The sequence below is a fragment of the Falco naumanni genome, chromosome 2, assembly GCF_017639655.2.
Source record: "Falco naumanni isolate bFalNau1 chromosome 2, bFalNau1.pat, whole genome shotgun sequence".
NCBI lineage: Eukaryota > Metazoa > Chordata > Aves > Falconiformes > Falconidae > Falco > Falco naumanni.
Genome location: NC_054055.1, coordinates 45,237,358 through 45,260,547, shown reverse-complemented (window position 1 = coordinate 45,260,547; position 23,190 = coordinate 45,237,358). Strand labels below are relative to the sequence as shown.

At 34.0% G+C, this 23,190-nt stretch overlaps 1 protein-coding gene across 1 annotated transcript in view; it reads right to left on the bottom strand.

Annotated features, from left to right (window-relative positions):
- Positions 1 to 23,190, bottom strand: part of PIBF1 (progesterone immunomodulatory binding factor 1) — a 121,386-nt gene that overhangs the window by 29,249 nt on the left and 68,947 nt on the right. The window contains exons 11-15 of the mRNA XM_040584200.1: positions 21,429 to 21,594; positions 17,962 to 18,112; positions 13,755 to 13,845; positions 8,774 to 8,876; positions 3,160 to 3,290 (exon numbers count right to left, since the gene is read on the bottom strand). Of these exons, the coding sequence (XP_040440134.1) occupies positions 3,160 to 3,290; positions 8,774 to 8,876; positions 13,755 to 13,845; positions 17,962 to 18,112; positions 21,429 to 21,594 (642 nt within the window). The remainder of the gene's footprint in view (positions 1 to 3,159; positions 3,291 to 8,773; positions 8,877 to 13,754; positions 13,846 to 17,961; positions 18,113 to 21,428; positions 21,595 to 23,190) is intronic.

Sequence of the window (23,190 nt, the reverse complement as noted above, 5' to 3'; positions counted from 1 at the left end):
CTAAAAAGATTATTGGCCATCATCACTGTGCACAGAAGCAAATTGTGGATTGAGTCTAAAAAAAAATTCACTTGCAAATTAGTCCTTGCTGATCCCTCCACACTCAAGTTACATGAGACTTGATAAGAGAACACTGGCACTGATAAACACAGATGTGACTGCTCTACTTAGGGAATCTACAATTTACATAATGCAGAACCATCTCTCTTGATGAGCAGGTGAGATAAAAACACAACACCAAAAGAACACTCCTCCAGGAAGGAATGAAAACCATGATCAAGCATAGGGCAGCTCTGAGGTTAAAACAAGTATTCAGTCTTGATTGTCAGGGTGTAAGCATATCAAAGTTATGTTAATTTGCCTACAATATGGTACTCAAATACAAGACTTTAAAAAAATTGCAAAAATGATTGTATTTTTAAGAGTCTGTTTGAAAACAATGATTTGAACATTATTTTTGTTAGCTGGTACTTGTGAAATTGCTTTTTAGAAATAAAACTAATGCACATATTGTATGTAATTTTTTTTTTAAATAATAATCTGCTTTGTGTAACTATAGCGTAAATTAAACCTTAACTTAAAGAAGCTGCTGCAGAACTGCAATATTTATTAATTATAAGTAATGGTTGAAACAACCATTTACTTTTGAAAAGGCTTTAAAAATACTTTTTTTTCCCCTTAGCTCTAAGATACAGAGAAACTAGGCTTCATAAACCATGTTAATGTTTTCACTATTACTTTTCTAATAGCACTAACATTATTTGCACAATTTACAGCCCTCCTTGAGGAGCATTAATTCTCTGAACTCATCCTCTCAAAAATATTCCACACACAAACCAGCAAAATGCTGTTTAATAGCAGTGTAAATCTTTTGATCCAGCAGAGCTTCACTTGGCATATATTTGGTAGGAATGATCATTGATTTTCTTAAATCTCATTCTATTCAGTTCTGGAATAGTTGGGAGCTAGACTGGTCTGCAAGGTAATCTGAAATCACCTAAAGGAAACTTTAATTAAAAAGTGTCATCAGGAAATTCCAAAAGGCTATCCTAATGTCAAAAGATGACTGGAGTGGTTAGAAATCCCTTCCTCTAACCTTCCTCACATTTACAGGGAAGCAAAGGATCAACATTATAAATTTTATACCAGATTATAATTTCTCCTGTGCTCCAGGGAATATCAGCTAACAATTTAGGACATTTGTTTTAAATGTGGAGTTATGAATAGCAAAATTAGGGACTACTGATATGTACCAAAAGACCTAAGACACTGGGCTGTTTCCAAGAATTTCACTGGCCTAAGAAACTATGGCAAAGTTGAGACAAACTTGTGATAAGGGAATAAGAATTATTTTTAGTTTACAAGGAATATTTGAAGCTACAGGAAAAAACTTACGAAAATACTTGATGTGCAAAGTAAGTGTAACTTTTTTGCTACAAAACCATTAAGGATAAAAATATTTCTTTGTCAGACCACACTTTCATTTACAGAAACACAGCCTAGTGGTGAGCACAACCCAGCTCATGGCAGCAGAGTACTGCTGGTATGTTTACCATGAATGCTTGCACTGTGGTGCAGAACCATTTTCTTCCTTAACCTCAGGCACTTTAAAATGCCAAAAATTCCCTTTATAGTTAATTGAGAGTAACAGGCATCTCTAGCAAATGACTCACTCCATCCAAAATCTGAATTGCTTTTCAGAGATGCTGCTTCCTCCATGAACTACTAAGGAAACCTGACTTAAGTTCCTTATTTAGGTGCCTGAATTTGTAGGCTAAATTTAGGAAGAACATCTGTGCATACAGAGTATTTGTAATGGACCATAAAACCCCATGAGAACCAATGCTAATTATGCATTTAATTTCTTATATATTTTAAAAGCATAAAACATACACTTTCAGAAATGACCTCACCTATTCAACCCCTTTATTTCCTAGATTTTGAGAGACATTTGTACTACTATGTGAACAATGACAGACATTTTCATGTTACTATAATTCAAGAATTTGATTTGCTAGTTCCAATTCTTTCATGATTTTTTTCACAATTGGAAAGTAAGATCCTATATATAGAGAACACTGTGATTTTTCATCTCCTGGACAAATATAATTTACCTTTGAAGTTTTTCTTCTATTAAATAAAGTCTAGAAAAACAGTAAAAACACTTGATTCAGGAATAAAAAAAGATCTATTCTTACCAAATCAAAGTTAAGTCTAGTCTTGTCCGGAAGTATGAATAAATATTTCAGTATATTTATAAATGTATTGACTTATGTATACACTTACTTGGATAATAAAGATTTTTAGGTGTTCCTCAAGGCATAACAAATACTATCCCAAACCATCAAAACACTCTGAATAGATACATATGTAAGACTATAGTCTTATGGTGAGTCCTTTAGCTATGGTGAGTCCTACTTTTTCTATTTTCATTGCTTCAGCAGATTTGTTGGGGGGAAAAAAACCTGTATTTTTCATGTAATTGCTTCATAATACAATCAATCACATCAATGCTTCATAATTGTTACCATATGCATTTCCTAAACAGAGATACCACATAAATATCTAATAGCTAAAATGCTAACTCTTCTGTAGTGCAGTGGGACACAGGTATTGACTTCCTTGAAAAATCAAGAGGCAGATGATTTTATAACAGCTTACTTGGGAACCAGATGTTGAACATAATTCATAAAGCTATGTGATGGTGGGAAGTTGCTCAGTGGTCAAAGAGTTCTGACAGCTGGATGTAACACCAAATCAGTCTCCCCACTAGAGGAAGTATGCTTGAGTTATGCCTGAAATACCCTTTGCTGGTGGACTAGTCTATTATTTTTCTCTGACTTTATTTCTTTAGTTTTACTTTTGTACATTTGGTGGGTCATTTTTTCCTTTTACTCTTCTGAACTTTCCTCTACTTCATGAGAGCTCAGCTCCAAATTCACTTTAAACCTGACTGTCATTGCTGCTTTTCCAAACCTAAAGCTCTTTTTCTGACAGTATGAGAGAAATGCTAGAGTTTGACCATAAAGACTGGACTTAGTCAATGATGGAGTGTCAACATGTCCTACTTCATGGCCAACAATATAATTGTTTTCCAATGATAAACACATAGGTGATTTTATTTTCTATTTAAAATAAAGAAACAGTGATTTTAATTACCTGACATCTTTTTCAAGTTGCATAATACGTTCTTTCTGTAGACTTATTTGAGAATCTCTCTGTTGCACAGTTTCAATCAGGTATTTGTATGGTTGTTGTACTTGACCCAACAAAGAATTTGCTCTGTCAAGCTGCCAAAAAAAGGAAGTATTACTATTACAAATTTTATAATTTATAAAGAATGATTACTTAATTTTGATTATTGGATATTATCTATAATTAACAATTGCATAATATAAGCCCCAAACCTGTTATTTCACAAAAAAACGAAAACACCCTCAAATCACGATCTAGTACATCATCCTCTCACTTTTCCGTTCTAATTATTTATATCATGCTACTGCTCTCTACACTTCTCTAATCTCCATTTTCAAGAGTTTTAATGTAACAGCTTCCACTGATGAAAAAAATGAGTGTAGAAAAAACATCTGTTTGTTCATCTTATTAACCAAAATTACTTTTTTAAAACAGCATACTGTTAAAATGGAATTTTCAGCTTGTAAATTGAATCTAAATAAAACCACAGTAATAATGGAAGAAAAGTTCCCTTTCCTCTGATCAATTATCATCAATTATGAACAATGAAATACACAGAATGTTTACAAGAGTAGTATAAAATGTCATACCCATGAGTAGAAAATAAACTTTGCTAGCCATACTCCCTGAACAAATGAGGACGATTAGATTTAAAAAGCCTGCATGATATGTCTTGCATCTTGAGCAATATAACAAGATCATTCACCAAAATATGTACAGAATTAAGATCACACATCAAGATTTAGCAGTTTCAGCAGCTGGAGTACATATAAGTCAAGAATACCAACTAGATTCTTTACAAAATAAAGAATTGTTTAAAGTTTAGATAGAAACAGATCTAATGGAAAGAATTCAATGGAAAATGATTAAGCTGATTAGTTTATACAATTTCTCGATAGATAAACAATCCGCATTTGCAAAATCAGACTCAGGAGCCAGTTGTCCTATTTTGTGTTGTTCCAAACAAGCAGGGGAAAAGACACCACCGCTTCCTATAGAATTAGCTTATTTAAATAACATTTCCAGACTTCCCTAAGACCAGATTTTTCTCCTATTCACGATTTTCAAAACATGAGACTCTTCTTCCTTCTTTCTTTTCCATTATATTTTTATTTTTTTATCATGTTTATTTGTTTTTATATTATAATTATATCCCATATAATTCCATTACATTTTTATTGCAGTTTTACTTCAGCCTTTTACACTCTGTGAAATATGCAAAGAACTTATAATGTAGTGGTTCAAATTTATTAAAATACAGAATACAGACAAAACTTCGCTCTTTACACTTCTCTAATCTCCATTTTCAAAAGTTTTAATGTAACAGCTTCCACTGATGAAAAAAATGAGTGTAGAAAAAAACATCTGTTTGTTCATCTTATTAACCAAAATTACTTTTTTAAAACAGCATACTGTTACAATGGAATTTTCAGCTTGTAAATTGAATCTTGCTTACCTTACTGACCATGGTTTTAAAAGTGAAATGAGGGACAATAACACTGCACTTCTTAAAATTAATGCACATCCTTAAATATTGTTTAAATATACTAGTTCCTTCATGAAATACCTATTCTAGTCCACAGTGAAATCCCAAGTTTATTTTAGAGAAGAAAAAAAAAAGGCAATCATCTTCTTGAAAAAACTATCTTCAATAAATTGAGAAGCAATTAAAAAAGACATTATTTTTTCTAAAATACAAGCTATTAAAAAAAGATGTCTTTCAGGAAGACAATAGAGTCTTTACATGACCAACAGGTAATACCAAAACATGGAGTACTAATGTCTAGGATGGTTTAAAAACCTTGCAGTATAAAACCTTGAGGCTGCCATTACAGAAGAAAATTAATGCAACTGATCTTGTTTGGAATCCTGGTTTTGATACCCTAAAAACTTCCAAAGGATGCTGTCATCACATTGTGAAGTTCCTCATTGTTCTCACTGATAAGAATTAAAGTACTTCAGTGGGAAAGGACAAGTGAGGTGTTGTAAGCTTTATTTATTTAAGCTTAATTGACTACAGTTAATTCATCTGTTAACTTGCTAACTTTACCAGCTAAAAACATGCTGCTGTTACGAAAAAAAGGCTATCCCTTCCCTCTCCATGTTGGTGTTTTGCTGCCTGTTTGATTCTATAAATCTAAAAGAGGTTGTCATTAAACTGTAGTCAATTAAGCACTGAATACATTTAATGGATCTGCTTTACTAATACACAGACATGTATATAGAATAAGCATTGTCCATGAGCAAAAACATTAATTTTTGTAAGCAACTTTGATTTCTTTCTGCCTTAATGTACAAGATTTACTTAAGTATTTCTGTGTCATTCTTTTAAGTGATAAATCTGACACATTGCAGTTGGGCATTTATTATTTATCCCTGAATGGAAACCTCTATCAAGCTGAAGGATTTCCTCATTGTTCCGTTTGATCTATACAGAGTGAGATGTAAACTTGCTTTTGGTAAAAATGTTTCGATTGAGGCATACAAAAAGCACAAATACAACGTCATGATGAAGGCTCATCATTCAGCAGCAAGCCAAATTTATTAGCTTAGTAAACGTCTTTATTTAGTATATCACTTTTACTGTGTACTGACTCAGTATTTGCTTTTTAAGTCACCCAAAGACCATAATAGCCTCCTAGATGCAACAGACTATCTATCCACCAGTTCTGGCACTGTTCAAGATCTCTGCAAAGTGAATTCCAAAATTTAGATTGGACACTAAATGTAGTAATTTCAGATCACTACTTTGCAGAAGCTGATATACAGCTTTCCAGTTACTTAAACCGAGAGTAACATCAAGTGAGCTGCAGAGGCAATAAACTGATTATCACTAGGTGAGGACCTTTCTTGGATCATGTCATTAAGAATTCCTTTATTCTGTTTATCGTAGACATGGTCAACAAACCTGTAGTATGAAGTCTCAATACCAATTTTAACATTGCAAGTCACTGCTACACAAAGCAACAGAACAAAGACTTTAAGGTAAAATTATTTTCTAATGCTGTATCATAACCTGAAAATAGATAGGAACCTGAAGTTAAATAAAGCCTGACAAAGTATAACGGGACTAACTGAAGAGTGCCAAGCTTTTTTCAGCGGCTGACCTTTTCAACAGGGTTCCAATTTTCAATCAGGCACGTTATTTCAGACTTCCATCAAATGAATGAAATTATGGAGAAGTCAATAATTTCTTCTTGGTAATTCTGGACTTTCTCAGAAATCAATATGATTCCTTTCTATAAAGTTCAACAGCAATTTGTTGAGGACAGTCCAAAAGGAGAACCTCTAGAAAGAGCATTCATTGCAGTTATAGCAATCTTTTTTTTTTTCCCCTCTCCCCTTTAAAGAGCTTAACAAAAGTTGTATCAAAAATACTACAGTGAAATACCAGTATTTAATCCAAGTTCAAAAGAAAAGTTGGTCTAATCACTTTGGTATCAACTTTTGTTCCATGTTCTAGATTTCATCTAGATAACTGAACAAAATGTCAATTAAAAAAATCATAATGGGCTATTTGAGCATGCTGTAGTCTACCAGATATGTGTTTTGCAATTTTATTTTAAAAAATAAAATAAAATAAAATCAAGAAAGATGATAGCTTGGAGTAAAAAATCTACCTTAGCTCAGGGAATGCAGTAAAGACAGCCAACAGAAGTTTAAGAACCTTAACTATATAAAGAAAGATGATAAATAACAATTAGTATAAAATATGAAATACAGAGAATTTACAAGAGGAGCTACAACTTCAAGGGGAATGTTGATACTAGCAGACACAGAACTCCTAGGAAAAAAAAAAAGTGAGCAAATAAATCCTAGAAGCAGTAAAACCCATTATGGCAGAGAGATGGAAAAACCGTATATAATGTTGAAGAAAACACAGAAATTTTCAATAAAACTTTTTGCACTCTGTTTGAAAATTCAGATAGATGATCAGTTTATATAACATGAAAATGATGAACTATTTTCCAGTCCATTAATAACAAGTATAAACTGTTTGTGCACATATTGAGGGATGGCAAGCAGAATGGCTTAAAGTTATCAAACAAAATGGCCTATAATCATACGCAAAATTAAAAAAAAAGGGGGAAAGAAGGAAATCTGATGAAGCATTCAGATCTGCATGCCAGACATATGTTTAACAGAAAGAAGGTCTCAAAAAGATTTTATTTAACCTTATAAGTTTGATATTAATAGGCTTAGTAGCTGTGTGTTAGCTAGCTGCGAGACATTGAACTTTGTACTGGATGATGTTCTGATTTAAACTATGCAATTATATGATACAAGATCAAGAAAGGGCTACGTGATATCTCATGGGAGAATAAAAACAAGGTGAAGATGTTCTAGTGGAATTTTGCAGGAATTTGAACTAAGGTCACTGGTACTGAATCTTTCATCAGTGATCTAGAAGCAAATACAAAACCCCTGTAGGTAAGAAGAAATGTATTGAAGTGGAAACCAGACGGATTTAAGTGGGAAATAAAGCATAGATTTTATTAACAATAGTGAAAGAATAGTGATAGAGAATAATACCATGGATAACACTGGGATCACAAATCTCTTGATATATTGAAGTCAAGAAGATTTGAAAGATATGTATTAGTCAAATACAAATTACTAGGATATGGCTAAGAATCCATAATAAATTGTAGTATTGGTTAAAAAAAACCCCAAACTGTACAAAAACTCCATTGTTCACGTATCTCTCATTGAAATAATATATACAATCACATATATATACACACACATATAACCCACATAAAATTAATGTAATTTCAAAATACGTAGAAAATGCAAATATTTGCACTGTGAAGTACTTTGGTGTAGTTATCCTAATTTATAATTACCATGGCTTTAAAAATCAAACTCTTAACCACATTCCTGAAATAGTCAGCCTAGAAATTCCATATAGTGGCAATATCTAATAGCAAATCTAGTTCATTGGTTCCTAAGAGAAACTTAGGAAACAATCTTAAAAATATTTCAAAAAATTAGTTTGCCCTAGTTCTGGGAGATTTCAAACTGAGTTTTGTTTAGTATTCATTCTCCATGTCACTGTAATATGTGATTTCAGGTATTATATACAGAATTGTAAATGAACATGAAATTAAAGTCATATGATAACAAAGCAAAAAAATCAATTTTAGCTTTTCAAAAAAGCAGCTTATGTTAAACATTCCTTAGATCTGTATATTCAAAAGACTTAAAAACTGAACAATGTAGAAAAAGATTTAGAGAAATATCTTCAAAATTGCTTTAAAAGTGGTATTCGTTGAACAATTAACTATCAAACATAAACTAGTTTGGCTAGCTGGTCTTCTGTTCAGAAGTCTGAGCATTGTCTGTCTGGCTTACATTATTATTTAGCCTGTAAAGTAATCCCTCTTTCAATCTTTGTTTCAAAACACAATATAAATTTCTTTGAAAACGTTTAACATTGAGTTTTCATTAATTATGAGGCCGTTTTTGACATCAAATAGATAATAAATACTGTATAGAAAACATTTCATTTTACAAACAGCTGTTCTGCAATGTTTATAGTCTCTACAGATTTCATTGTTTTGTAGCAGTAATTTACCTCTTGTGAAATCTGTGTTACTTGTTCCTTCTGATGTTCCAGATCTTTTACAAGCAACGAGTTTTGCTTTTCTAGCTGCAGTAACCTCCTTGCCAAGTGAACACTGTGCCAATAAAAAGCAAGCTCAAGTTGATTTTTTTCCAAAAAATACAAAACAAATTCTCACATTTATACTTTGGAACTTGATTGCCTTAATTTTTCACCAATGCTTAGATACTAATATATATAAACTACATAGTGAAACATCCAGAATGTTCGAAGTTAGAAAAACAATGAAAACATTATTAAATTTAACAGCACTGAAATAGCATTCCCACAGTTATACCATTGTAATATTTTTTACAAAATAATTACCTATATAATTTGTACAATACTACACAATTGTAGTAATCATGTCAAAATGTTTCAACTAATTATGAGTATTTACTTTTTAGTAACTTTAGGGAGTCACTGTAATTGGCTTCTCCTTAAATAATTTTTTTTTAAAAAGCACATTAAATATACATTTTATAATGGAACACTGAAAACTTGTATTTTATCATTCCCAAAACAGAGGCAAAATTGTTTTGTCTGACGTTTAATATGCTAAGTAACTAAATGTTATTGTCACTTTTTTAAAAAAATAAACTGTTATACAGATGCGTAACTTAATTTGGAAGTGAAATGAATTGTTGAATTACTTAAACACCCTAGTTAAAAAATGGGATCCTCAACCTCTTGCGTGTTTCATGCCCAAAGTCAAAAGGCTTTGTTATCAACAAACAATTCAACAGCACAGTTCCATAGGCAGCAATGGGAAGATTCAGTATGCAAGTGCAGAGACTACTTCCCGACATCTAACCTAGTCTTCAAGCTGCTATTAATCACTCAGTCCTATTCAACAGTCTGAACAGCCTGACTATATTCCACTAAAATGGACTCCTGGATGGTGAACTGAGATGTATTCCAAACTCCACTGACTGTATTGATTAAATTAAATTGGTTATAATGGAAGGTTAGGGGCCAAGTCTCATGTTAAACCTACGATTAGATGTCTAAGTTTATGTATCCTGTAATAAATCCTGCCATCTTTATAGGACTCAGTGGCTTGGTGGCTTATTATCGAAACTGTATCTAGAGAATTTTATCAATGTACCCCTCCGTGTTTAGGTCCTCTAGTCACCAGTCTTTCACAATGTGACATGAAAAATTCAGAGCTTTAAAAATGAGGGAGATAGACAGGGTTAATACCACTTTTTAGTGTGCCTTAATCACTGGACTAACGGCTCTCCACAACAATCTGTCCTTCAAGTCAAATGTGTAACATTTTTCAGAAATTTGTATATTGAAGGGAGAACTCACTTCAAATCTTTAGACTCCTAATGTATACTGTCCATAAACTGAAGATCTAAGACTGTTAGTGTCCAAATAACGGATAGCAAAGTGTTATCCAGTTCCTGACCATAACAATGAATCTATAAGAGTGTAAGTGGTCTAAAGCAGACTGACAGGGGGATTATATTTACCCTTAAGCTGAGGCTAAGAGTGTGTAAAGATAGATGAGTATATAAACTTTCTCTGAAATTTGACCAGTCTAAACCTCTACTTTCTCCTCAGTAAAAGGGAATACACTTTCACGTTTGGCAGAAGTCTTAATATTCTTCACCTGCATTATAAATCTATCATTTCATACAGGCAATGTTTTACTTTCACCTTTTATGAAAGGAATTACCCGACATTCTCAATAGCATTCACTAGGAGGCTGGTTCTCTCAGTTCCTTCTACAAAGAGCATTAGACTGTGTAAACAATAACTGAGAAAAAAAGAAATTAATTCTCCAGACTAGTTATTTGGATTTTTATTTAGGAGATATGAGATGTGTGTTAAAAGCACATCTAGTATAAAAGAGACATGAACCACTACTTTTTTTGACCAGTTAGTGATCTTATGCATTAGCTCTTAAGAATGCAAGAGGAAACCTGGTCACCTTCCCATGGCAAGTTTGGGAATGTAGCCCATCATAATTTTCCCAGGTCATTTTTAAATTTAAAAAATGAACTTGACCTGAATTTGCAAGTATTTAAGGATAAACAAAAGTACATCTTTCAAGAATGCTTGTCAGTATGTTTTCTGACTAGTTTAAATTTAAAGCAAAGGGACAAAGACTGATCTGCAAAGACACCTTATTCTGGAACTTCAATTCCAACTATACTAGGAAATTATGCAGTGCCTAAGAATGTGATAATTTATTGTTAGCAAACCACTAGTGTTCTTGATAGTATTCTGGCATTTACTCCTTAACACTCTCCCAAACAGTTCCTAGGCCCAGCTGAAGACCTAGTGTGGGCAAGCAAATCATTGCCAACATGTAGTTCACATTACAGCTAACCTGCAGTGAGCGTTTAGTTTTGTGGAAGTGGGCTACTACGTGCCATTTGGTCTCAATGCTTCAGAATGTTCCCAGGCATGTTTAATTTACTACTATGGGTGTATGGTGCCTACATCTGAAGCAATGAAAGAGTTGTTTCTGTTAAGTAGGCAAAGAGGTATAGACCCCACAAAGCACTATGCTTGAATAGGAAACAAAGTTTATGAGACTGAAATGCATGCTGTGAACTTACCAGAGCTCTCCTTTTAGGACCCCATACGTCTAGAATTAAAAAGCAGGTAGTGGACTCCAAAAAGAAAATTATTCACATTTGTAATAGATTCTCTTTCCTTAAGCAATCCCAGAGAGAAGAAAATTTATCTGTGTTTCTTTAATGGCTCTAAACATAGAAGCTGATGTCACAGAGACTTCGCTTTAAAGCTTGGGGAACTGAAAGCATCACACACATTTTCTACATGGCAGTTTTCCTTGAGCAGCAGCAGGTAAACGATACACAGACTTTTATGGCTTTTTTAATCTTCTCTAATTTTAAAAGATAAAGAAAATCTATTAAGTCTCCAACACCTTTAAAAAGGATTATATCAGCTTCATCTGCCAATGCCTTTTGGAACAGAGGAGGAGCACATGAGGCATTCTGATACAGCCACTTCTAAGCTCAGCAAGTGTCTTCCAAGCACATCTGCAATTCTGGCTTACTGATTGTCAATCAGATTCACCATTCAGAAGTGATTTAGTAGAATTATTTTATATGTAAATAATCTAAATAATCTAATAAGGTGGGGAAAAAGAAGGAGCCAAGCTGAAACTCAGGAAAGTTCTTAAACTATTGACAGAGGAGGAAGGAACGGAAGTTTTAGCAAATGATATTATAGAACTCTCAACAGTCTGCTAAAACAGGCATACAACAAGGTTATGGAGTTTTTTGCCCATGACCCCCTCTTTTTTCATTTTTTCATTTTTTTCCCTTTTTATTTTTATTTCCCCTTTTATTTTTATTTTCATTTATATTTAATGAAATATAAAAAGAAATCTCACAAGGAAACAATCTGAAGAGGTTTAAAAACTTGAAAGAGCAAATTAAGCCGTGCCAAAGTTAAGTACTACATAAAATCTTTATGATTTTTGTCAGCAATATGTAATTCAGTGCATAACAGGTCTAATCTGACTGATAACCATATTGACAACTTACTTGAAAAACAAATATAAAGGACAGAAGAAATAGTACATGGCCCATAAATCTGTATTGCATGAACAGCATGAACAGATCATTTGCCCTCAATTCTCATCAGTAACTTTTGATGTTAAATGTTCTTTGTCATGGAGAAGGTGGGGGTTACAAGGCCAAAACCAACTAAACCAACTAATACTTGTAGTAAAAAACAGCTATACATGACAAAAACTGCACTTCCAGCTCCTAAATGCTAGAAATGTACACTGTGAAGCTATGGTACGTTTGCCTTGTCTTTATACTCTTCTTTATGTGTCTACCAATGATAGTGGAGTTTCTCAGTTTTTGCAGAAGACAGCATGGTCAAAGCTCACTGCTAACACAAAATATGCAGTTGACTTTCCTGCATTTGAGCAAATTGCAGGCACATTCAAAGTGCAAAGCATGAGTTCACCTTAATTGCGGTGTCTCCCCTGTCAGGCTGGAGACAGATTCTAGACAAAAAAAATAATATATAAAATCACGTTACTCTGACCTGATATTGTAAAGGATGTGGAATCTCTATTCATAGGAAAAAAATATTAAAAAAAAATGCAAAACTTAGCTGGACAAGATCTTGAACAATTGGATTTTCTCCAAGCATGATGATAGACCCTGCTGACTTCCAGATGTTCCTTCCAACCTAAATCATTCCACTGTTCCATTATTCTAATCTTAGGTTATGTTTTCTTTTTATACTATCTATACATATTTTGAACAACAGCAGAAGTTTCGCTGTGGTCACAGTTTAAAAATATTATGAATAAATCCTCATTCCCTGTACTTCATAGTGAGTTGTAGCCTTTATGCTCACAATGAGCCATTCAAACGTCACTATTTGTTAAAGACAATGCATAATATACATCTATTATTTAAAAATTACTACAATCAAGAGGTATGTTATTCAGCCTACACATCATTTTTATCTATTGATCAAATGGTATCAGAGTAAAGTGAAGACATCTAACTGGAATTAGATCCTGTATTTGTAAAGATGAAATAACGATGCTCTGAAATCTTGTCCTTCTTCATTTCCTGACAGATGTTTTTTGTTACAACTACATACAATCCTTTTTAGGGAATTAAAAAACTTACTTCCTATTATATAAATGTAAGCAATGTAACTAGTCTGGTTTTACAGCTGGTTAGTTTTATACAATTAAAATTCATCTTTCTTAAAGACAATGAAAAAAGATCTTAAAATGACATAGAAAAATATGTATATGCTCATTCATATGCAACCACCACATTAATAGCTCCTAGACTTCATTCTATTTCTATATAGTTAAGTTGTTAAAAAACCTCTTCATGTTAATCAAACTGGGTGGATTCTAAGACAAAACATAATGCACAGATCTTTATTTACTTTATCTTGAACCAGTAAATCCAGAGGGCATTTTTTTTACCTTTGCTTTAATCGTCTTTTGGCTGTTGTGGGAACATTAGCACCATACCCATATGAGAAGAGAACCCTTTCAGCTTCAACTTCGTCTTCCACTGCAAAAATTGCAGAAAGATACTGTTGAAGAACATCATCACAGTGCACGAACTTAAAAACTTCTAGGCAATTCTATTTATAATTATACATACACACAAACGTGTTTCTAGAAGCTAGATTTTCAGTTGGTGTAACCTGGATTTGAGTGGAACTACTTCGTACACAATTAGCATTAATACAGTGCCATACATTAATGCCTTACAACACTGGAAGGCTTTTCACTTTTTATTTTCTGATTAACCTAAGACTTATACAATACGAAAACAAAGGAAAAGAGTTCAGTGCCCTTGAACATTCATATTATTGGTATAGTCACAAAATACACACTAATAGTGTAAGTTTAATTCAGCACTACAGGTTTAGGTTGCTTAGTGTTTTTTTCTAAAGAATTCATTTTCTGTGTATACATGAGGAAGTAGAGGAAGATAAAATTAGGAAGTGCTCAAGCTGACTGGATATAAACAAGTCCATGGGACCGGAAGAAACATAATCCGAAGTTGCTAAAGCAGCTGATGTCACTGTGAGGCTGCTCACTATCATTTTTGAGAGACTGTGGTGATCAGAAATTTGTGACAACCTGAGGAAAACAAATGCCACACTCATCTTCAATGAAGGGCAAGGAGGAGATTCTTATACTTATGCAAAGTAAAAATATTCAAAATAATCTCTGCTTCCATAGATGACTGATTTCTGAAAATATATTTCTAAGGATTTAAAACACATTGGAATTATTTTGAAAAGAAATCCCAATAGCAGCAAGATTAAAAACATGTACAGATTTTAATATTTCAGCTCATGTAATTCAGGTTTCCTCTATCCTGTAAGATAAATTGAGCCGGGGGTGGGGTGGGGGGGTGGAGCGGAAACAAAAGAAAAAAGAAAAAAGAAAAAGAAGTGTGCATGTGGGAAGGGGCAGAGACAGTGAGACAGAGAGCAGAGGTAAAGGGGGACAAAGTGAAAGGCGGTGCGGCAGGGATGTGGGAGAGGAAGGGAGCACAAGTGAACACCAGCCCAGGCACCACACAAGAGTTCTGATGAATCAAGTAGTTGGGAATAGGAGAAACAAATTTAGGAAATGATGTGACAGCCCTATCTGACTCATTTTTCCTAATGCTCAAGTGCCTCAAAATGAGAAATACCTTCTCCTCTTAACAACTTGCAAAACACTATAGGCTGTTGCCTCACTTGCCTAACACCCTTTTAATGCTATTTTAAACATGGATTCTTAAAAGATATTTAGAATGATTAAAGTCTCTATTAAAGCACTTGTGATAAGTCATATATCTAGTTACACAAAAAACAATACAGAAATTGCAGTAAGCACAACAAAAAAACTTTACTGATGTGGCAGTGCAAAGGCATCAGAACTTCAGACTTTCAAGGCTGTCTTAGTTGTGGTGAGGAATTCTCCGGTGCCTTAAAATACTTCTGGTTCAGAAAAAACATAAAAAAGAATTTAACCTGCCTTTGTCATAATCCTTCTTTTTGGATACAAATTCAGTGTTGCATGTCTCAGAAAAATGTCAGTAAGATCTTGCCCTATAAATTCAAATCAGTCAGTAGTGTCCATGTAAATGTCAGATCATGAAGACAAACATATAGAAAAATTGGAAATGCTGTAGATATCAAGCCAAAGTAATGTTCTGTATGAGTGTGGTGTTCTCTTACCTTCTTTCATGTATTTCCAGGCTCTTTACCTGACTTCATGGTGTAAAATACACATTTTACAAGTGAGGGGACACTTGTTAACGACAGCTTTTTACACCACTTAGCAAAAAAGTGCCATTGTGAGGATACTGATAGGTTCAACCTTTTTCTTAAAAAGATACTAACCAATGGAAGCAAGAAAAAAACAAACTACCAGTCTACAACAAAAATACCCCAAAAAGAAGGTTTTACTCTGAAAAGGAATAAAAGACAAATGCCAAGAAAGTTTGCTATTGTTATTCACGTGGAAACCACTCGCATGCTGTAAGGAGTGGCTACGTAAATTCTTGATAGTTTCCTGAACAGGCTGTTTCACATTATTTCAGTATTAATAAAGTGAGGCACAATGATGAGGGAATAACAGTCACAATTCAGTGATCTCTTCCACATGCACACTCTCCAAAGGAAAAAAAAAAAGCTTAAATGATTATATGATAAAAGCTACCTCACATGTGCAAATACAGTTTATTAAAACTCCAGAGAACCCAACCCACCAGCACCCCCAAATACTGTAAAACAGTATTGGCTATATAACTCAAGGAGAAGAAAAATATTACATGGTATTGAAATATAAAGAAGTGACTACAGGACTGAAAAATAAATTCTTATTCTCGCTAAAGTCCAAAGAAAATTCTAATTGTCTTCTGCACAATGCTTTAGCTGAAATTATATTCTCTGAAAGACAGAGTATTTCCAGAACACATTAAATTTGAAAAATACTTATATTTCATTTCTTTCATCTGTTTTTCTACCTTTAGCTATATATTACATGTAAATACCAGGACATAATTTGAGACACAGGAGGAAGTATGTCTAAGTTCCCTTTCAAAGTATTTTTAAAAAAGAAATACTTTTATTTCTTCTGATTTTCCTCAGAAGTTCACCTTGGTGCTGGAACTCCGTCTTAATTAGTATTAATTCTTACTTTCAATATCAAATACAGTATAATAATAGTAAGAAAAAGCAATGTTAGTTATTAAATAAAATATATTGAAATAATACTGAACTATAATTCCTTTTTTCCTCCAACAAAATCAGAAAATATAATAATTATATTTTAACAGAACAGTCCATTTGGAAACTTTAATTTCTGTAAGTCACATTTTGTAGCATAGAAAATAATTTGTAATTAAAATACATCCTTAAGAAGGTATTCAGAATGATTTACTCCTGTAAAAAAATTTATTGCCATCCCAAGATGCATAAGAAAATGTAAATCATTGTAAACAAAAAGCAGCATTCTGAACTCTATCTTCTCCTTGGAAAAAATGAAAGTAAGATCCAAAAGTTCTGTATTAATACATAAATACTCCTTAGGCAAGTTTACATATACACACTTCAAAAAACATGTTACCAACTAAAACATAAGCATGTATATAGGAAACATGCTTATGGTCAGACTGGAACTTTTGGGTACTCATGCCATTCCAGTTTAAATAGTAAAAGCTGCAGTGCAACGAAATAGGTACTGTCTAATTACTATGGACAACCAGACATCACTGCATCCCCATAATACATTCTTTGCTCTATACTATTGTTTATATATAAAGTTTATGCAATGATCTTCTACCTGGAAAGCATTTTTTATGAATTTTAGTTATTTTTTGGAGCAGCAAAGAAAGAGAAGAGGACAAGATGATATATGAATTAGTTTGAAATCTTAAAATGTCCTACTCTGTTTACACACAGGATAAAAGACTTAAACATTAGTCTTAGTTTCAAATTAGAAATTACTTCATTTGTGGATTGATTTGGGCTGAGAATCAAATAAAAAGAGATTTCACAGAAATTTTGCTGTGTTTGAAACCAAATACTGTTATTTTTGCCAACCAGACAAGAATTTTCAAGAGTAATCAGGTCTGAATTTAATCCAGGGTTCAGTACTTGGAACAGACTGATGTGCCACAGGCAGCTACTTAATGTCTAATTATTACTAATTCAACAGAAGAAAGAGCTCCACACACCCTGCTGCCCCCCCTCCTTCATTCAAAAATTCACATTAATCATTGTAATGTATTATGAAACCTATAATTGTCTGTAAACAAAAAGGGTTTCTTGGTATTCAAAATACCAAAATACCAAAATAATATCAGAAATCCTAAAAAACCCCATATCTAATTATAATGGATTATTAGAATAAGAAAAAGAGAAACCTGGGAAAAAGAAACAGAGATGATTTTTAATATCCATATGTCTAAGTTCATGTTTATTTCATACATATTTATAAATACATTTAGAAATCTGTAATTAATATTTTCTATCAATATAATTACTGCATGTTAATTGTCAGACATAAAGAGGGAGAATGACAGGCACTGTAATACTTTCCAAGTGCCCCAAGAAAGAAGACATCTTGTTATAATGCCAGAAACACCTACAGATACAGTATAATTTGTGACAGAACTTACTTTCTGCTGTCTGCAATATTATCTCATCAAGCTCTTTTTCAAGTTTTTCATAAGTGTCTAGCCTTGCCTGATACTCAGAATTCTGTGTTTGAAGTTCAATAACGCGTGCTTCACTAGAAGACTGAAGACTATAAAATTCCTTAGTAAGCACCTGTGAGAATGAATAATGGAAAGATCAGGAATTCAGCATTACAGCTATTTACGAGCGAGGCAAAATACAATACATGTAAAATGCTTAGCAGTATGATACTAAATATTTCATATCACTTTTGCACAGGAAACAGGAAAGATTAAAATACTTTAAAAAGCAGTTATTTTTTTCAACTACATTATCTTGCACATATTACACTCTTAAGTCATATCATGTATCCCTATCTCCTAAGGCCTTAGCAATTTTAAGCTTTGAAAAAGCTACAAGAAATTTAAAGAAAATTTAGGAAAAGCAAGGTAAGAGCAAAAAAATAATCATACATGGCATTCAGAACAGTGTAAATGCATTTAGTTTTGTTGCTTTAACTGGATTCAGATTTCAGTTGCCAATTTAAAAAGAGAGAGTTCCTTTACAGAATGGTAATGTCAAAATTTGTTACTTAAGATATATCAGATTCTTATCAGTTACTTATTACTGAAAGTTAACATGCCATTACCATTCAGGACTAGTGTAAATACTTAATCCATGAAGCTTAAACAAAAAAGCATATATTCAAAAGTAAAAGTTACGAAGGTCCATGTAATAACTAAGGTCTGATGTAGTGTTTGAAAATAAAAAACAACATTGACAAAACAAGTATTACAAAAACAACTGGAATAAGAAAATCCTTGGTAAAGTAGTAATCTACATGCTTCACAGAAATAAATCCCACCAAAACAGGTAAAGTAATAACCAAGATGTACTGCAGCTAAGTTTAATGCTAACTACCCAGATAAAAATCCAAAACATTCAAGATGATAACTGAATGCAGATCTTGAGATACAGAAATATGTGCATAATGTATAGAGCAGTAATACCAGATTCACTGTCAAAGCCACTAAAGAATGCTTAGACAAACAAGCCACTCTAACACAGAAAGATTGGTCCAGTGTCACAAAAGAATAAATGTATATGCTAAAATTTGGCAACACATGAACCATCTGTTTCCTACTTTTAGCATGCATAAGATGAGAAACCACTCTGTGCTGAAATCCAAATAAAAACAAGAATTGTTTCACAAAGCAGCTGTAGCCGAGTCACAAATACTATTGACTGTGCTATTAAGATCAACATCCTATAAGGGTAGGAAAAACCCCTTAGTACACTGATACTATATATAATAAAGGAAATTAAAAAATTAAGAATTCAATCAAAAGGAACAAAAGTAAAAGCTCCAGACAACAAATATTTTAATTCTGCAAGAACATTTATTAATGAAAGAGCACTGGTTTCAAAGCATCTCATTATAAAGAGAAAAGGAAGTGCCAAAAGTGTTAGTAGAATTGAATGCCAAATATTGAAGATGTTATCAGATCAAATAAATATCCACAAAGAAAATAACTCAAATTTAACTATCTTTTTAGACACATCTGTGCAATTAAAAATCTGTTTAGCAACTTCAAACTCTAGCAAAACTTGCATTCCCAGCGCTTGTGACCACAACGAACCTCGTCAGCCAGGATCTGAATGTCCCAACACAGAAAAACCAAGAAATTATACCTAAAAAATCTCTAATTCTATTTCCACTCTATAGTTCCTTTTAATAAATTCCCTAGGCCGGTTCAGCACTAGAAACGCTGAGACTTTAAGAACAGCATCCTTCTCCAAGAAAGGAAGGCTGCCTGACATTTGAGATATACGCTACCAATCTCATTTAAATCTCATAGACTGGACTCAGAGATTTAATTTTGGGACTAACTTTGCAAGGTGTGAAATATTGTTTTAAAGTAAGTTTGCTCTGCTGAATACTGGACACCATTCCAATACCAAAACAGGTGAACAGGATATGATCAATTTTTGAAAGTACATGTTTGAAAGATAATATATTCTGAGCTTATAAACGAGCCCAAGTCATTCAGCTCCGCTGAGGTGCCCGGGTGCTGGCACCGGGGGCTGCGGGGCCTCTGTGAGGCGGCCGGGGCTGCCCCGGGCCGGGCACAGCCAGTTCCAGCCGGCTCCAGCCCACCCACCGCAGGGCACGGCCGGTCCCCATGGCCAAGGTGGTGGTACCTCAAGGAAAATGTATTTAAGCAAGGACAAAAATGCTGCACAGCAGTGAGACGTGAGGGAAAAAAAGTGTGAGAAACAGCCTTGGTGAGGGAAGGAGGGCAGGAGGTGCCCCAGGTTCTCTTGCAGCTGAGGGATAAGACCATGGTGAGGGAGGTTGTCCTCCTGCAGACTATGAAAGACCACAGCAGAACAGATATCCACACTGCAGCCTGTAGAGGACACCCTGCTGAAGCAGGTGGACATGCTCTGAAAGTACTGCAACATGTGGAGAGCCCAAGCAGGAGTGGATTTTCTCCTGAAGGAAGCTGCAGCCCATGAAAGATCCATGCTGGAGCAGGATAAAAGCATGAGGAAGGAGCAGCAGAGACGTGCTGTAATGGACTGATGCCAACCCCCATTCCCCATCCCTTCCCATACTGTTTGGGAAGGGGGAGGTAGAAGAGTCAGAAATGAAGGACAGAAATTAAACCCAAAAAAGAAACGAGTAGTAAAAGATGCTTTGCCTTTGTTTCTCACCATCCAAATCTATTTGGAATAAGTAAAAATGGCATTGGAAATGGTAACATGTGAAATTAATTTTCCCCTGGTCAAGTCTGTTTTGCCCATGATGGCACTTGGTAAGTGATCTCCAAACCTTTATATCAACCCATGAGTTTTTTTCAGCTTATTTACCCCTCCCCGTCCTCTTGAGGAGGGAGAATGAGAAAGTGGCTGGCTGGGTGAGTGTCTGGCAGCTGGCCGACATCAACCCACCATGCTAGGACTAGCAATGTTAGGTCTTTTCAATGCTGTATACAACGTGCTCTCCTTGACTACTTTAACTGTAAAAATTTGTTCCAGAATTGAGTATCAACAAAAAATATTTTTATTATTTAACAATGTTGTTACAAATCCTAGTTCTTAATGACACTGAATTCACCATAAATGTTCTGGTATAACTGCCTTCTTTCCCTACAATAATCACATCGACTGACATAAGCAGCTTTGTGATACAAGCATATATATACCTCAAATGAATAAGGTACGGTCTTCAACATCTCTCCATGAAAGATTGTTTTGCCTTCTTCCTCTCCCATAAGTCTTGTTTTCCACTGAACTGGTCAAACTTAATCATCACTAGATTCTGCTTCAGCAGAATTTGGTGGAGATACTAATTCAGCCATGTATGTTCTTTGCTACTTTTTCCCTAAGCTTTTCCATTTGACATTCTAATTGAAAACGACCACGTAATGCCCTTCAAAGTGTCTCTTTATATAATATAACATACCTCCAGCTTTCTCTGATATTTCTCACATTCCATTTGGCACTGTGAAAGATTCTTAGCTGTTCCTTGCTGCACGAGTTGAACATGTTCACTTTCAAAGGACTTTAACTTAATTTGGTGAAGAAGTTCAGCTACTTTGCTTTCTGTGCCAAGCTGCATTTGTCTATACCTAAAAAAAAAAAAAAAAGTAAAAAAGCAAAAAAAAGTTTTGATGACTCAAAAATAAACTTAGAATACATGCTAGTTCTGTTAGTTACAGGTATAAATTTCAGAAATTTCTAAGAATTTAATAAGTATTAGTATGGTTACCTATGTAACTATTGTAACCTGTATTTGAAACATTATTAGGAAAAATTCAATATATAATGACAACAAAATACAGTACACGGAAAACTCAGTCCATGGCTTTTCTGAATATGTGGTTAATGCACAATCAAATAACAATGACCTTACAGTACACCTTGTTTTTAAAAAAATGTTAGCTCGGTGTGAATCTCTTTCTCTGTACACAAATGTATGCACTGAAGCCTTTTCATGGGAGAGATACTAAGGAGATGTTGTCTCCTGTCTTCACCACATTACCTGTGATAGGGAGAAGTGGTAATACACATCAGTGGTATCGATGGTGCATCCCTTTGGGATATCATGGATATCAGCTATACTGCTTTTTCCCATACCCAAACATATGAAAAGAATTAATCTTGTATTAATTTCCAGTCATTCAGAACCACAGGTCCTTCTCAAAAAACAGAAATGAAGTATATGTTTGAAAACATCACTATAAGGTAATTTTAGGTGACAAATAATATTCCATTTAGAAGTGGTTTTCATTAATTCTACTCATTACGTTTAATAGGCAATCTCAAAATATGGGGGTAAAAAAAGTTTGCTGATAGAATACTAAATTATTAGGCCATAGAAAAAGAGGGTGACATGAAGAACAGAAGAAACCCTTATGAATCTTAGCATTAAAAACTGATATGAAATTCAAAAGGAGACACATGCAAGATAAATCATAAGTTGTAAAAATTATCTGAACCATAGACATAAAATGATGAACTCCTAGTTGACTATTTTCATTCATGAGTGAGATTTTGGGGTTATACTAGATAAATCCATGAAAATTTTGGTTCAGTTTTACATAATGGTCAAAGCCAACATTCTGGGAATTACTGTGAAAGCAATACAGAAAATACAGAAATCACCATTTCATGTTACAATTCCATGCTGCTGCCTGCACAGTGAATGCTGACTACTGTTCTAGTACCTCACCTCACAAGGAACATAACAGAACTGATAAAGCATCAGAAAAGGGTAACAAGGATTACCTTTGACAACCAGCAACATCATGCACTTATACAGTTGCACTGTGTTGAAGAAATTACTTCCAGAAGCTAGGACTTTACAGCTTGGAAAAGAGATGGTATGAGGAAAAAGAGAGGCCTGTAACATTATGAGTGGCATGGAGAATGAGAACAGGAATCATCTGTATTTTCCAATAGATGAATGACAAGGCAACTAATAAGGCTAGCAGACACAGAATGAAAATAAATATAAGTAATTCATCACACGTGAAAGCCATGAAATTCTTTACCATAAGATGCTGTGGATGCTAAAAGTTAACACTTGCTCAAGAGGATACTAAACAAACTCACAGCAGAGAAATCCGTTGACCACTATCAAATGCAAGATGGTACTTCTCACACAGAAGTCGCTTAACAACAAATTGTTAGAACACCAGATAAACCTTTACTCTAACCCAGCA